The sequence below is a fragment of the Myotis davidii genome, unplaced genomic scaffold, assembly GCF_000327345.1.
Source record: "Myotis davidii unplaced genomic scaffold, ASM32734v1 scaffold1465, whole genome shotgun sequence".
In the NCBI taxonomy this organism is placed as follows: Eukaryota; Metazoa; Chordata; class Mammalia; order Chiroptera; family Vespertilionidae; genus Myotis; species Myotis davidii.
The window spans coordinates 54,910-70,681 of NW_006295980.1; the positions used below are offsets into that span (position 1 = coordinate 54,910).

A 15,772-nucleotide genomic window follows, 5' to 3' on the forward strand; every position below is an offset into this window, starting at 1 on the left:
ACTCCTGTTCATCCTGGCCCCTCTCGCCAGCTGTGAGCCCGTCTTCTGGCTGAGCAGCGCTCCCGCTGTGGGAGCGCACTGACAAGCAGGGGGCAGCTCCTGTGTCTGCCCCCTGGTGGTCAGTGCACATCATAGCAACCAGTCAATTTGCATATTAGGGTTTTATTGTTATAGGGTTGTTATTACAAGGCTAATTGAAATAAGTGCTGTTATAAAGATACCCAACATTAAGCAAATGGAAGAACGGTTCCAATACAAAAGAAGATGGCAGAAAGGAGAAGGCACTTGAGCTATTTCATTTCTTGGGAAAGAGAATTCAAAGCAAAGAAACAATGGGAGCAAATGCTCGGAGACAGAGAATTGCAAAATATGTGTGGTAAATGACAGGGAGCCAAATGTGACCATCACAAACTATAAAAAGATGTAGGAATAGCTAGTTGGTTGGCTCTAACTCACTGAGGATCTGTTGTCTATACAACAGCTGGAGTGATGCTTTTACCTTACAAAAATAATCATGTTGCTCCTTTACTTTAAAATCTTATAAGATTTCCAATTGGACTTTAAAATCCAAATTCATTACCATATCTTATGAGACCCGAAAGCAGGAGTCCACAAACTAAGGCTCATAGGCCACATCCAGTGCACTTCCTGTTTTTGTGAATAAAGTCTTATTGGAACACAACCACACAACTGACTTATGTATCATCTGTGGGGCTTTTTAAAAATATATATATTTTTATTTATTTCAGAGAGGAAGTGAGAGGTAGAGGGAGATAGAAACATCAATGATGAGAAAGAATCATTGATTGGCTGCCTCTTGCATGCTCCCCACTGGGGATCAAGCCTGCAATCTGGGCATGTGCCCTTAACCAGAATTGAACCTGGGACCCTTCAATCTGCAGGCCGATGTTCTATCCACTGAGCCAAACCAGCTAGGGCACATCTTTGGGGCTTTCACGCTAGAGTTGAATAATTGAGACAGAGACCATGTGGTCTACAAAGCCTAAATTTTACTAGCCACCCCTTTACAGGATGTGTTTGCCAACTACTGCCCCTATAGGATTTTGCCCACCTTATTTCCTATCTACACTTCAATCACTATATTCCAGCTATGTGGACTTTTTTTCCTGTTCACTAAAGAGGTCAAGTTTGTTCCTGCCTCAGGGCCTTTGCATATGCTTTTCTCTGTGCCTGGGCTGCTCTTCTTCCTGCTCACTGTTTAACTGGCAATACCCTGTCTTTCAGATAGACTGAGGTTAAATGTAGCTGAGAGAGAGAGAGAGAGAGAGAGAGAGAGAGAGAGAGAGACCTTTCCTCACCTCCGCCTATAAAATACGTTTGATCCCTAGTCACCATCACAGTACCTTGTTTGTCATCATAACATTTAATATCACCTAAAATTGCCATTTTTATTTGACTGCTAGTTTAGTCTTCTTCCACTAAAATATAGGCTTATGAGACCAGGGACTTTTTCTTTCTTATTACTACTGCTGTACCTCTCTAGAGCAGGGTCTTAATCTTCACATTACTGACATCTTGGCACAGATCTGTGCACTGTAGGGTGTTTAGCAGAACCATGGGCCTCTACTAACTAGATGCCAATAGCAGCCTCCTATCTTAGACTGTGACAATAAAATGTCTCCAGACATTGCCAGATGTCCATTGCAGTGGGGGCAAAATCACCCTCAAATGAGAACCATTAAGTTAGAGCTTAAAACAGTGCCTGGCAGATGGGATGCTCAATTTATCGAATGAATGACTAAAAGGCACATTAGCAATGTTGTGCTGAGAACTTTACAGACATTAGCTCACTGACTACTTACAACAACCCTAGGACATGGGTACTAACACACATGACAAATGTGAAAATTGAGACTTAAAAGGGTAAATTGAGGCTCAAGATCACAGAATTGGTAAAGGAAGGAACAAGAACTCAAAATTAATGAGCAAGAACTCAAAGTCAAGTCTAAGTCTGCATTAATCTTCAACTTTAAGGACTTATTTCAGCCTCCTCAAAATTGTACTAGCCAAATTTCGGAGTTGGGAAGTGAAACTTAAATTCCAGTCTCTCTTTGCAGAGGCCAAAAAATCCCAAAACAAGAACAACAAGAGTTAACCTAAAACTGTAAGGTAATCTATAATAATAAAAGCATAATATGCTAATTAGACCAGATGTCCTTCTGGATGAAGCCACGTTGGTGGAGGCCACGGCAGCAGCCACAGAGGCAGGGGCTGAGCCCCTTGCATGAATTTCGTGCACAGGGTCTCTAGTGTGTGTGTGTGTGTAAAATTAAGAAACAAACTATGCCATAGGACAGGCAAGATGGGGCCAAAGAGTTTGCAAAGATGGTGAGGTGTATTCAACTTTATGTGAGTATGGGGGGTTGTGGGGTTTCTTTTGGGGGGGCGGTAAAGCATGGATATTTTGTTTGGTTTGTGTGAAGGCAAGTTAGAGACGAGAACTGATTTTACCTAAACATTAAGACTCCGTTTAAGAGTATTATTTTTCCAAAATTATTACATTTAATTTTTTTTAGAATAAGGAGTCTTCATTTACAAGCTCTTGAGAAAAGGAAAATATTTAATCCTCTCAAAATTTACCATCCTCATTTCTTGATGATGTTCCTTTATCCAACATTTAATTGTCTGTATGACACTGAACAACTTAGAAATTTTTAAGCCTCTATTTCCTCATTTGTAAAATGGAGCTACTGTGATTAGATAAATTTGTAAAATGCACTTCGTAAACGCTCAGAACATAGTAGGTGCTCAAAAAAATGCCCAGTCTTTCCTGAAGTAATAATCAGGGTTATACAAACATTATTTTTGTGTATTCTTTATTATATACAGCAGCATAGAAATTGCAAGAAAGGTATTTGAATAGTAAAGCAAGATAAAGATAATAATCTCATTAAAAGTGTGTTTTAAGGCTGGCTGGTCTTTAGAATGAAAAAATGGAAAACAGATTCTATAAAATGTGAAATACGGTTTTCTCTAATGAACCCTAGGTATTCTGGAAGCTCAGTAGCTCTTTTAAAAAAATATTTTTATTGATTTTAGAGAGAGGAAGGGAGAAGGAGAGAGAGATAGAAACATCACTGATGAGAGAGAATCATTGATTGGCTGCCTCCTGCACACCCCACACCAGGGATGAAGCTTGCAACCTGGGCATGTGCCCTGACTGGGAATCGAACCGTGACCTCTTGGTTCATAGGTCGACGCTCAACCACTGAGCTATGCTGGCCAGGCTCCGTAGCTCTTAAGGTCTATGAAGTTTCAGCCAAACACAGGACTAAAATCTACAAAGGCTTTAGCCTCATAGGCTGTTGTATCCATGGAAACAATACAGAACTCTTGAGATACAAGGGAGCTTTCCAATTGAATACATTAACGAGTTTGAATCTAAGACAGAGACCTCACAATCTCAACCTTGGATTGTCAGGTCAGAAACCATGGTGATCATAAAGATGAGAAATAATGATAATATCTTATATTGATTAGGGTTGAGATAAACAGGACTGTCTTACAGGGTGTAGAAGAAAAATTTTGATGATCCAATCTGGTGATGTGGATCAAAACTTTTAAACATATGAATATTCTACATTCAAGAAATCCACTTCTAAGAATGCATCATAAGGAAATAATCAAATGCACAATGGTGTGTGCATTTACAAATGTTCACATTGTTTTGGTAAGAGTAATAGCAAAAGCCTCAAATGTTAATGGTAATAGCAAAATCCTAGAAACAATACAAGGTAGATATTTGGTTAAATAAATTATAATACAATCAATCAATCAATAAATAAATAGATAGATAGATATACAGCCATTAAAATAATGTTATCTACTAATAACATAAATGCCCATGCTATATTACATTTAAAAATAAGTTTATAAGAGTGCCTGTATGGGGGGGATGAGGACACATTTGTAATACCTTAATAATAATAAAAAGTAAAAGAAAAAAAAAAGAGTGCCTGTAGTATTGGCCCTTTTTGTTAAAAATATATAGAATGTATAGTAAGAGGTCTGGAAAGACATCCTTTAAAGTGTTAACAATGGTTACTTTTCTTTTGCATGTTTTTCATTTTTCTGTACTACATGTTAGTTTTTAAAAGGAAAACATTAAATATTATAGATTTCTTAAAGTTTAAAAATTTATCATGATTAAAAGAAAATAACCTGAATTATAATTTAATATGGAAATGAGGTCCCCAATCACTACTTACCTTATATGCAAGCATGACAGCATGGCAGTGGTACCACCACCAAATACCCATACGGTAAAAAACACAATCAGAAGTGTGGTGCTGAACATCATTTGCCGTGCATAAGTGGCAGTATCTCGAATGGCCAAGGCAAATGCCATTGCACCACGAAGGCCTAAAAGGAAATGGAAGAGGCATTTCTTCAATAACTTATTACCAATGTGAGCTTCGTAAATTCAGAGAAATTTCTGAGAACTTAGAGGGGTGTGAACAAATACATATCAACATACATAAGTACCAATAAATGGAAAGAAGAATTAGTAGATGATACTGACATACATTGATCTTTTAACAATTTTTTGAAATTTATTTTTAAATTTACATACAGTAAAATTCACTATTTTGGGTGTATAGTTCCATAAGTTTTGACAAATGCATAGAGGTGTGTGACCACTAACACAACCAAGACACAGAATAGTTTCATTACCCACCCATCCCCAAATTCTTTTGTTCAACCTCTTTTTAATTCAACCTCTCTGTCACCTTGCTAAACCCCCGGCAACCACTCATCTGTTCTCCATTGCTATGCTTTTGTCTTTTTCAGAATGTCATAAATGAAATCATACAGTATGTGACCTTTTGAGACTAGCTTCTTTCACTCTGCATAATGCCTCTGAGGTTCATCCATGTTGTTGTATGTATCAACAGTTTGTTCTTTTTAGTGCTAAGTAGTATTCCATTGCATGGAAATACCAGTTTGCTTATCCATTCACCCATTGGAACAGAAATGGACTGTTTCTAGGTTTGGGCATTTATTAATAGAATTGCCATAAACATTCACATACAGATTTTTGTGTGAAAGTGCATAAATCTTTATCTTCTCTACTATGTGTGACATGTAGGAATGTGGAACCAGAACATTAAAATTTTCCCATAGAAGCGAATACAGACACTAACTTTCTTTTTCTATTGGAGGTTGCAACTTCAATGTTTAAGGGAGTAATATCTTACCAGCATATCCTTTCCATTTAAAATCAAGCTGGCATATACATTGTGAGTGGTTTCTTGGAATGGGGAAAGAGAGGGAGTTATAACTTACCAGCAAACATCATCATGTGTTGAAAATTTGATCCAATCTTACTTCTTCTACCCAAATTAAGTAAGAAGGACAAGGGGTAAATATTAGCAGCTCTCCCCAAGAAAATAGCAATCTAAAATTATTAATCGGTTAAGGGTAATTTCTTTTTACTATATTAATATTATTTAGACTCTACATTCAAGATGGTGAAAGACTATCTTAGGAAGCTGAGTTTCTAACACAGTCTTTCGATTTCTCTAACACAGAGCAGTCCAATGGAACTTTGTACAATGATGAAATGTTCTATATCTGCATTGTCCAACATACTGAGTGCTCGAAGTGTGGCCAGTGTGACCTAGGAACCGAAATTTTATTTCATTTAAATTAATTTAAATTTAAATAATCACAAGTTATTTGTGCTTATTTAAATTTGTGCTTATTTAAAGGTTAGTTGCTACCAAATTGGACAGTGCAGATCTAACATATAGGAAATTCATGAGATGAACAGAAACATGTTTAAAAGCAGAGATTCTTGGGTATAATCTTAAGATTATTACTACAATAGGTTAATTCACTGTAATTGTCAGTGTTAGTAGGAGAAAGAGTAATATTGGCTAAACTTGCTCTTGCTTCCTTGGAACAAAGAAAAGGGCAGCTCAAGCACCTTATACCACTGAAATTTCTGCTAGCTCTGATGCAGTCCTCTAAGTCTGTAACTTCCACCTGCTTCAAAGGGAAGGCTTAATGGTAATTCAGAATGGTTTTAACAACAACAAAAAACCCCACACAATTTTAGTGTCTTTTCTTCCAGTTTGCTGTCTATAGAGACTCTGCTTTACAATTACAATTTTTATCTCAGGGGTTACAATATAATCTCCACCCCATTTTCTGAAAGATATACAAAGGAAAATCTAAGATTAAAAACAAAACAAGGATGGGGAAACAAGTGCTGACCTAAGTACCATTGGAAATCATTAGCATCTGTAAGGCTAAAGGCAAAAAGGAGCTGTACATAAGCATTATATGCTCATTGGTAAAACTTCTATCTTGTTTAATTCTCAGTTAATTTGGATCTTTGTCACATGAAACCAAATCTAGGTCCTAACGAACATAGCCAGCAAGAGAACAGCTCTCCCTTGTAGTGGTCAATTTTCATGGTAGGATTTTGTATCCAGAAACTTCAATTCCTAACAGACTCAGAAACCTAAGGAAAATAATTAGCCTTATTTCCGGTTAAGTACAGTGGAGCAAGGAACGTGATTGTTCAACAATTTCTCAAATACTAGCAGGATATGGAGTTACTGATCTCCTGGGAGCCTTCAGGCTAAGGTTCTTCTCTTATTAATAGGGCTTTATCTTTTTTTCCTGAAGTTCATTCCCAGAAGACTAAGTCTCTGTAGAATGGCATTCACTAATACCTCACTTTCTAACAGAGATCCTACTTAGAGCTTTAAATTAAAAAATATTTCTGCTAATCTCTTTGGTGGAATCTGTATTCTGAGGTGGTTTTAAAATATTTCTTTTTAAAATCACTAATTCAAACATCCTCTCTATTTTTTTTCACGTTTCATGTTTATCTATCTCACTTGGATAGTTCTTCCACCTGTCTGGGACCTCCAGTCCAAAGATTCTGTTACTTTCCCCTCACAGTCAGTCCTTTCCCTGCTTCACTTCCTTTCTTAACCACATCTTTTTAAAAATATATTTTTATTTATTTCACAGAGGGAGAGGGAAAGGGAGAGATAGAAACATCAATGATGAGAGAGAATCATTGATCAGCTGCCTCCTGCATGCCCCCCACCGGGGATCAAGCCCACAATACGGGCATGTGCCTGACCAGCAATTAAACCGTGACTTCCTGGTTCATAGGTCGATGCTCAACTGAGCCACACTGGCTTGGCTTACCCACATCTTAATAATATTCTGCAATACCTGACATTAATTTGTCTCTGTGCTTTCTTTGCCTTGAGCCCGAAGAGCCGTTTTCTTTGCACGCACTTGACAAAACCCCAAACGTAGATGGAATCAACTATCTCTTTCCTACATGCTTACAGGTAAGTACTCCAGGTTGAAGTCATACAACAGGGCAGGTTGATTCTACGGCTAATATCTATTCCTCAGACTCAAGTGGGTCCCTACTACTGCTCAGCAATCCTACAGTATTTCTTTGATCAACTCACTGTCCCATTCTCTAAAACAACTATTTCTAAATCTTCTCCACAAAACTCCTGTCACCTGTGGAATCCAGCCTCCAAGATAGTCCTCAAAAATCCCTCCCTGCAATTATTCACAGCCTTGTAACATCCCCGCTCACACTGCACCAGGGTCCACCTGTATGACCAACAGAATGTGGCAGAAGGGATGATAGTATATCACTTCCAAGGTTAGGTTATAAAAGGCACTTTGGATTCCATCTTGGGGCTCTCTCAGCTCACTCCCTCTGGGGGAAGCAATGTTATGAGGTGCCCCATGGAGAGGTCTATGTGGAGCAGAACTGAAGCCTCTAACAGCCATGTGAGTAAACTTGGGGTGGATTCTCCAGCCCATCAAATCTGCAGGGTCCCAGACCAGAGAGAGATTGCAACCTCATGAGGGATGCTTGAGCCTGAAGAGCCCAGCTAAGCTACTTCTAGTATCCTGACTCTCAGAAACTGTGATATAATACATGACTGTTGTTGTTGTAAGCTGCTAAATTTTAGGGTAATTTGTTACATAATAGGTAACTGATAGGCCACCTGCTCCTATCTCACTTTCAACAGATAATCTCACCTCATATTTTATAGATTAAAATAGAGGTTAGTAGTCAGGAACACCATCTTACAAATGTGCCTTTATCTCTATATAACCTACCCTCTCCTGGAGCCATGGTGGAGTTATTCCTCCTCCCAGTGAAGGCCAATCCTTCCCCACATGCTCTGGATTTCATCTCCTCCTGCCTTCTCATGAGGCTGGTAATACTGATTGTTCCCTTTCAGATACTCAGCTTCTCTCTTTCAACTGGATTTTTAAAGACTCAACAAGAATGAGGTTGAGGGCAGGCAGCCTCCTTCAGCCTTTCACCAGCTTTCAATGACCCTGTGGCATAGATTGCACTGCTCCCCAGTATCTACACTCTCTTTCTTCGCTTTAGCAATAGAGGACAAACATTTTATAGTTTTCTCTTTTGGAATTAGGAGAATGGTAGGAAACTTTTTTCTGTCATTTCAATCTATCAGTATTATTTGTGCAATAAACAGATGAAGATAGAATAAACAGAGCAGAAAAAAAAAAGAGTTAAAATCCTTACTTGTACTGAGAGGAACATCTTATATATTTAAATGTATTCTTGTCAACTATCCCTCTAGAAAACACATGCAAATCTCAATTTTTTAAAAAAGTTTTAAAAGTAGAACAAACTATAAAGGATACAAATGCTCCTACTACAAATGTTGGGTTAAAGACATGATTCTGGAAGGTGAACAGTGTCAGTCCCATGTAGGAGAAGATGAAATTCTCTGCCAAGAAATTGAGAAGCTCAAACAACTGAAACGAAATGTTAAAAGGTTAGTCCAGTAAATAAATTAAGTTATACAATGTGAAAACATGAGTATTACTAAGACAACAAAACAGATACTTCAAATATGTAAAGTTCATGTATATCCCCCAAAATATGTGATTCAGAGGGAAGCAAATGTAGTTATGACATTTGCTCTGACAATTTTTCTTTTGGAATGTTCCTTGTTGTCCTGCTATTACCTTTGTCTACCTTTTATCACTTCCCACACATAATGCTGCAAAAGGACCCTAACTGGTATCCCTGTCACCCATCTGTATACCCTTACCCAATTAATCTCTCCAAATATGGCAGTTTCATAGACACTTTCCTCTTCACGGGCCCAAGTTCAAATTCTTTGTCCTGGCATAGAGCACTTCATGACAACTCTCATATTGCTGCCCTGCCATTTGATTTCACTTTTTACCTGGGTCTTGTCCTTCATTTATGGAATCAGTGCATCATTGTCTTGTGCTCTGTACCCTCCTTCTATATAGCTTTGTAGCTCATCAAGTCTCAAACCACCCCCCCTGCTTCTCTGAAATCTGGTATGACATGTAATCTGAAACACAAAGCTAGAAGTTCTATTAGTCTCTTTTTTAAATCTTTATTGTTTTAAGTATTGCATACGACCTCCTTTCCCCCCTATTGACCTCTTCTAGCCCACCCCTGCCCCACTCCAGGCCTTCACCACCCTATTATCTGTTTTGTTTTGTGTGTTTTTTTATGTACACAAGCTTCATATCACCAATAAGACTGGACACTGTGACCTTGTTTTTTTTTTATTCCCCACTCCACTGGGTGGAAAAATGCCACCACCACCCCAGTTGATGATCTTCTCTATACTTATTGCACTGAACTAATTTGTAAAAGGGATTTGTAGCCCCAGTGTATAAGAAGCCTAATTTCTTTTGAGGAGGTGGGGGAAAAAAGCATATGTCAATCACTAAATCTGTGGTTCCAGAAAAAAGAAGTACCTTTGCTCCTGCTTTGTCATGAGTCCTCTTCAGGCTATTCTCAAGTGTTCTAATCATTTGGTAAAACTTAAATGTTCTATTTCTTGATGTAATCATAATCAATTATGCATCTGTTTCTATTCTAGACATTACATATTGTTCATATCTTTGCACCATATACCTCATAAGACTAGAAAATGCTATGCCTAGCCCCTTTATAATTCCCTTCAGGTGCCCTGCACAACTGTGCATTCAAGGCCACATGTAGCCCAACCCCTGATGTTTTCACATTTCTAGAAGTGCCTGAAGGACGATAATCTTCTCTGTATCATCCAGCAGTAGATCCAGTCAAATTAGAAGTTAAACTTACCAACATCAAACAGCCATGGTTCTAGTCAGACCTGACTAGAAAAACATTCCTCTTAAAAGTCATTAGGATAAGAAAACAGGGAAGGAAGCTAACTGACACAATCACAATAGTCCCTGACTATTCTGGTCACCTACCTCTATCCTAAAAACTGTCACCCTTCAACCTGCCAATTCCATCTATTTCTGGAGTCAAAGGAAGAGGAGCCAGGTGGTGAAGGCCTAGGTTGGGATGGGAACTGGGTAGTGGAGGGCAAGGAGGGAAAATGGGGAAGACATTTGTAATACTCTCAATAATAAAGATTAAAAAAATAATAAAAATAAAAGAAGAGGAGTCAGAATGAGTAGGCATCATTTTGAACAGATTTGTTTCACTACAGGGAGAAAAACTTTATTCACAAACTATAAAGTTTATCTTACCTGTTTAGTTCTATGCTGAGACTCTGTGGACAAATTATTGTATGTATAATGGGCCTGTGTGATGCCACAGAACAACACTGCAACCACTCCTGCAATGACAAAGTGTTCAAAGTTCACGTGAAAGGAGAGTTCCTGACTTTTCTATGGAGGTTTTTATTTTACAGAAGCAGATTATATGCTGAGTGTTGACATTTTCAGTTGTGACTTACTTTGTTGAGACATACCACTTCCATTGAAAATCTTTTTTACATTCTAAAGTGACAGCATATATCCCAACCCTAATAAGTGTGTTTAAATACTAAAGGAGTTGGTCTACCAGTAGAAAAAATTACTAGCAGAGTCACTCTCTGTAAGGGCTTACAATCAAAGGAGAAAGTAACTTACCCGTGAAACCCCATGCTTCAGCCAAGAGGAAGGTACTCCATGACATCAAGAAGAACAAGCCTGTCTCCAACAACTGGAACTCCCGTAATTTGGTGAACTTTGTCACGTAAGACTGTCAAGGTTGGTAACAAGATCTTTTTTTTTAAGTTTTATTGCTTAAATTATTACAAAGGGTATTACATATGTGTCCTTTTTTTCCCCCCGCCCTGCCCTTGACAATCCCCCATCCTCCCCTACCCCCCAGTGTCTTATGTCCATTGGTTATGCTTATATGCATGCATACAAGTCCTTCAGTTGATCTCTTACCCCACTCCCTCCTGCCCCCCAACCCTTTCCGGCCTTCCCGCTGCAGTTTGACAATCTGGGTAACAAGATCTTAATACAGAAGTGCAACTAGAAAAAGTAATAGTCAAAGCAAGGCAACCATGAAAGTAAAAGAAGGCTTTACCTCCTAACACAAAAACCACAGAATAAAAAGGCACCAGAGTGAAGCAACTCTTAACATGAGCATCTCACTGAGTGAGCAGCCATTCCTTTCACAAAGAAGTCTTACAGCTTAGTCTCTCTGATTGTTTTATGGGTATCACATGCCTTGCCAGAAACCACGCAGTAAAGGACAGGTAGAGATGGGAGCAACAGATCAGATACACAACATGCCAACTCTGATTATTAATCTGTGACACAAAGCAAAAGAGCTTCCATACTTACAGCAATTTATATTTATTTAAAATGTCATTTCCATGAGATTTCCTATTTATCTGATGCCCTAACATCTCTGTGATGCAGAGCATTCCATGATGAAGAAACTGAGGCATGTCACACACTTAACACTAGCCTAAAAAGTATTTGCTAGTTGACAATGGAAGGGCCTGTGCGAAGCTGTGACAAACCTCAGGCTGAAATCTACATTCAATTCAATAAACCTGTACTACGACAAAAAGATTAATAAGATATACTTCCTACCCTCAAGGAACTGTAATGGGGAAGAGATACTATTAGGCCTAGCTCCTTAGAAGAATTCTTTTTACTGCCCCTTTCTGCCTCAATTCACCTGTAAAAAGCCATAAGACAAGTCCCTTCCAGCACTTAGCTGAAGTATAGAAAACTTATAGAATCTTGAAAGCAGTGTTAGTTTTATATGAAAGTATCTTAGAAGTTTTAGAGCTGGAAGCTCTTTAGAGATCATCTAGTCTGAATGATTTTCCCTGCTGCTCCCACCCTCCACCTTCCTACACAGAGGACCCATGAGGTGAAGTGTCAATGCTTCTATACCAGAAGCTCTAGCAAGGCAGAGGTCACGTCTGTCTTGGTTTATTTTTGATACCCAGGAGCATAGCAGCTGGCATACAGTGGGCAATAAAAAATGTTTTCTGAATGAATACAAGAATGACTTGCCCAATATTTCAAATTGCAAACTAATGGCAGTGTCTAGGACTCTGTAGTAGAAGCTTAAAATTGGTGAAAACTGAGATGAACTCCTATCTATCTTAGCCCAGGAACTCTATCTAGTTCAGATGGCATAATGGTCATAGGTTTCTTATTTTTCCTTTTAAACAAACAGCAAAAGACTGCCAGACTGAACTGTAAGGCGCGGCTATACGGTTAAGCCTTGGAATGACCTGTTGGCAAAGTCACAAACAAGTCCCAGCTTAAAGGGCACAGTCCTCTTGGCATAATTAGGCTTGACCTTATGACACTCTCTAGATCCTTCCTAGGTAGCTAATGGGCTGTGGGAGGTGCAGCAAGTGCTGCCAAAATAAGTGAAACTCACAAGAACATTGTAACTATGGTGACCACTACCTTGTTTACCTCTGGCTATAAATTAAAGGCTCAGCTTGCCTCTGGATCTCTCTCTGTGGCCTCAGCCAGGCACAGGAAGATCCACTTAGACCCAGATTATTCTCTCTGTTTGTTATTTCTTCATCCTTCACCGCCCTCACTCAGGCTTTCGAACCCTTGGCTGAGCTGGCTTGGCCCACTGAACAGCAACACAGAACACTCAGAGTCTCTTTGAAATATATCTACCTTTATATCAATTTAGTCTACAACCTTAAAATTCACCCCAAAGGGTGACTATGTCTAATTAAACCTTTGTAGTGAAAGTTTGAGGGCATGTAATCCTACATAAAATAATTATATTATTTTCTTTATTGGTAAAGATGAATACCTAATGTTTTCAAACCAAGTACTTAGTTATAAGGTTAATAATTATAACACAGTGCCAATTATGGAACTAGGAGAGACCATAGAACACGGCATTCAATTACATTGTTGGGTTAATAAGAAAGGATAAATATTATAAAAGGATATTAAAGCTGTCACCACTCCAGTAGCAGCACCCATCGCAAAAGATCCACTGAAGATCCCAAGGAAAATCCCAATCGATTTGAACATGGCTGTGACATCAAAGGTGTGGCTGTTGTCTCCAGCTGGCTGGTATGCCACTATTGAGCTACAAAGGAGAGATTGTTCTTACTTCTAGAAGCAACTTTTATTTTAGAAACATTACCTAAAAATAATTACATGAATAAATAAATAAAAACACTATCTAGTGTAGAACTTAAAAGATGAAATCAAAGGGGGAAATCAAAAGGCACCAGAGTGATATTAGTGCTGTACTTAGGATTCAAATTGCCAAAGTAAGGTCAAAAGGTTAACAAAACACTGTGTAGTGGCTCAAGCTAACAAGAAAACTCAACTTTTACATAAATGACAGTTTCAGGCAGTAGAACATTTTAAGGTCCTCTATATGAAAATTGTACTGAGCCTTTTCCTCTAGCCTCCGGATATTGTGCAGTACTATTCTTTTGTGACTGTTTACGACTTACCAATACTGAGTGCCTGAAAGCCCTAACATATTAATGTGAACAAACCAATGAAAAAGTACACTTATTTCCAGCAGAGAAATAATACTCAATCCAGTCACATTTTGTTATTCCTATGGGGGAAAACAAACAAAAAAGATGACTGAAGTAGCTTTTCAACTTTTAGAATACCAGAATTGGCCCAATGCCTAATATATATCCACTCACTGAAATGGACTTTTACAGGAAAAATGGCTTAAAAGGCCTTCCAAGGAATTAGAAACCACTCAACAGTACTTTTAGCATACCCAACTGGATCATCCACCTCAAACTTCTTAAAGAAAGTCACTCTGTAAGAGGTAAGATAGGCAATTACAGGAGACACCCTCCATCTTGAACTCACAGTCTAAGTCTGGTCTAAAATGCTTCTTTTAAAACAGTCACCCCAGGAAATAGAAATAGCTAAGAAAATCAATGTTGCCAGCAGGTCTCTGGCAAGAGTGCCCACCATTACTAAATCAGTTCTCATACCAGTAAATTAACGAACCAGTATTTTTATAAAAAGTCCAGACTCAAAGACAGCATACAAGTCATTTAAAGAAAAGGAGGAAAAAACCCACATTCCTAAGAATATAATGAATTCCCCCTGTAGTTATAGCAATGTTTTCTTCTGATTCAAAGCTACAAAATAAGCTGGTTGTACCATGTACACCAAGTTCTTTCTATAGCTCCCAGTTAGGTTAAAAAAACAAACTAAAGTTTCCTAATTTTACCTATTTTATTGAAGTATAGCACTAACATCAATTTCTGGTAATGTTACCAAGAAATTTCTGAGACTCAATCTCAAATGAAAAAACTAAACATCTGTGTTTAAATGTTCAAAGTGACCAGATCACTTTGGTACCAGTAGATTTGATATTATTTCAATAAATACAAAATGGCCTTTAATGTCATGCTTTCTTACCTACCCATAAAGGACTCCATCACCATAAATGAGATGTGACCACATTATAACATGAAAATATAGCAGCTAGCTGGAGAAAATAAAGGATATTGCTACAACACCCTTTTTTTCTCCCTGATGACAGTTTTCAAAATGCTGTCTAGAACTATCTAATGCCATGCCTCCTGAGACTGCCTTCCCTGGATTAGTTCATGTATATTCAAGATTCACATTAATCATTATTTTATGCTTCAATCACTAAAATGTATGAGAACACACGAAAAGCATGATGGGCTGAGAACAAATGAGAGGTTTATTTTCTTCTTTTTCAGTCAAATGCTGGCCTCTGGATTGAAACCCTAACTCATCTTTTCTACATCAATCAACATTTTATTTTGAGGCAGTGACATTTTTATGAATACTTTCTAAAAACATTCTGAAAGTAATATAATGTACAATTGGGGAGGGGGAATCACTCCACTACACTGACATCTATCATTTTCCATCTGTATTTCTTTTCCCTTTTTGTAACATGCATGCTATTTCATGTTTAGTTATAATCATAGTGAATATATGGTCATGAATTCTGCTTCTTTAACTGACAATGACATAAGAATTATTATAGTATCTCTAACCTTGGCTTTTAAGACTTCAAATTCATCCAAATGGGAATAACATAAATTTTTAAAGCATTTTCCCACTATTACATATTTAAAACTTGCTTCTAATCTTTTTGCTACTACTAATAACAGCGTGAAAAAAAACCTATTTGTGCTTTTTCAAAAAATTGGACTATTTCCTCATGCTTCATTCCTAGAAATAAGGTACTACTATACTTATGCCTCTTTTTATATGTTGAATAACTGCTTTCAAATAGATCTGTATTACATTTTTGGAGGGAAATATGACTATATCTCTTAATTTTTTAGTGATCATATCCGTTGGCCTAGAAAATCTACATCTAAAATATAACATACAGAAATAGTTTCAAGGATTAACAGAGATTTATACATACATATGTTTGCTGCAGTACTATCCACAATAATACAATACAATATTACAAAAATGCCAAATATTAATC

General features: G+C 37.8%; 1 protein-coding gene across 2 annotated transcripts in view; it reads right to left on the reverse strand.

The window, feature by feature from the left end:
- Positions 1-15,772, reverse strand: part of SLC9A6 (solute carrier family 9, subfamily A (NHE6, cation proton antiporter 6), member 6) — a 51,444-nt gene that overhangs the window by 16,021 nt on the left and 19,651 nt on the right. For both annotated transcript variants that reach the window (XR_001515086.1, XM_006770909.2), the window contains exons 7-12: positions 13,255-13,396; positions 10,945-11,050; positions 10,561-10,649; positions 8,695-8,808; positions 5,308-5,419; positions 4,230-4,383 (exon numbers count right to left, since the gene is read on the reverse strand). Coding sequence is in view for 1 of the 2 variants with exons in the window: in XM_006770909.2 (XP_006770972.1) it covers positions 4,230-4,383; positions 5,308-5,419; positions 8,695-8,808; positions 10,561-10,649; positions 10,945-11,050; positions 13,255-13,396 (717 nt within the window). In the remaining variant the exon portion in view is untranslated. The remainder of the gene's footprint in view (positions 1-4,229; positions 4,384-5,307; positions 5,420-8,694; positions 8,809-10,560; positions 10,650-10,944; positions 11,051-13,254; positions 13,397-15,772) is intronic.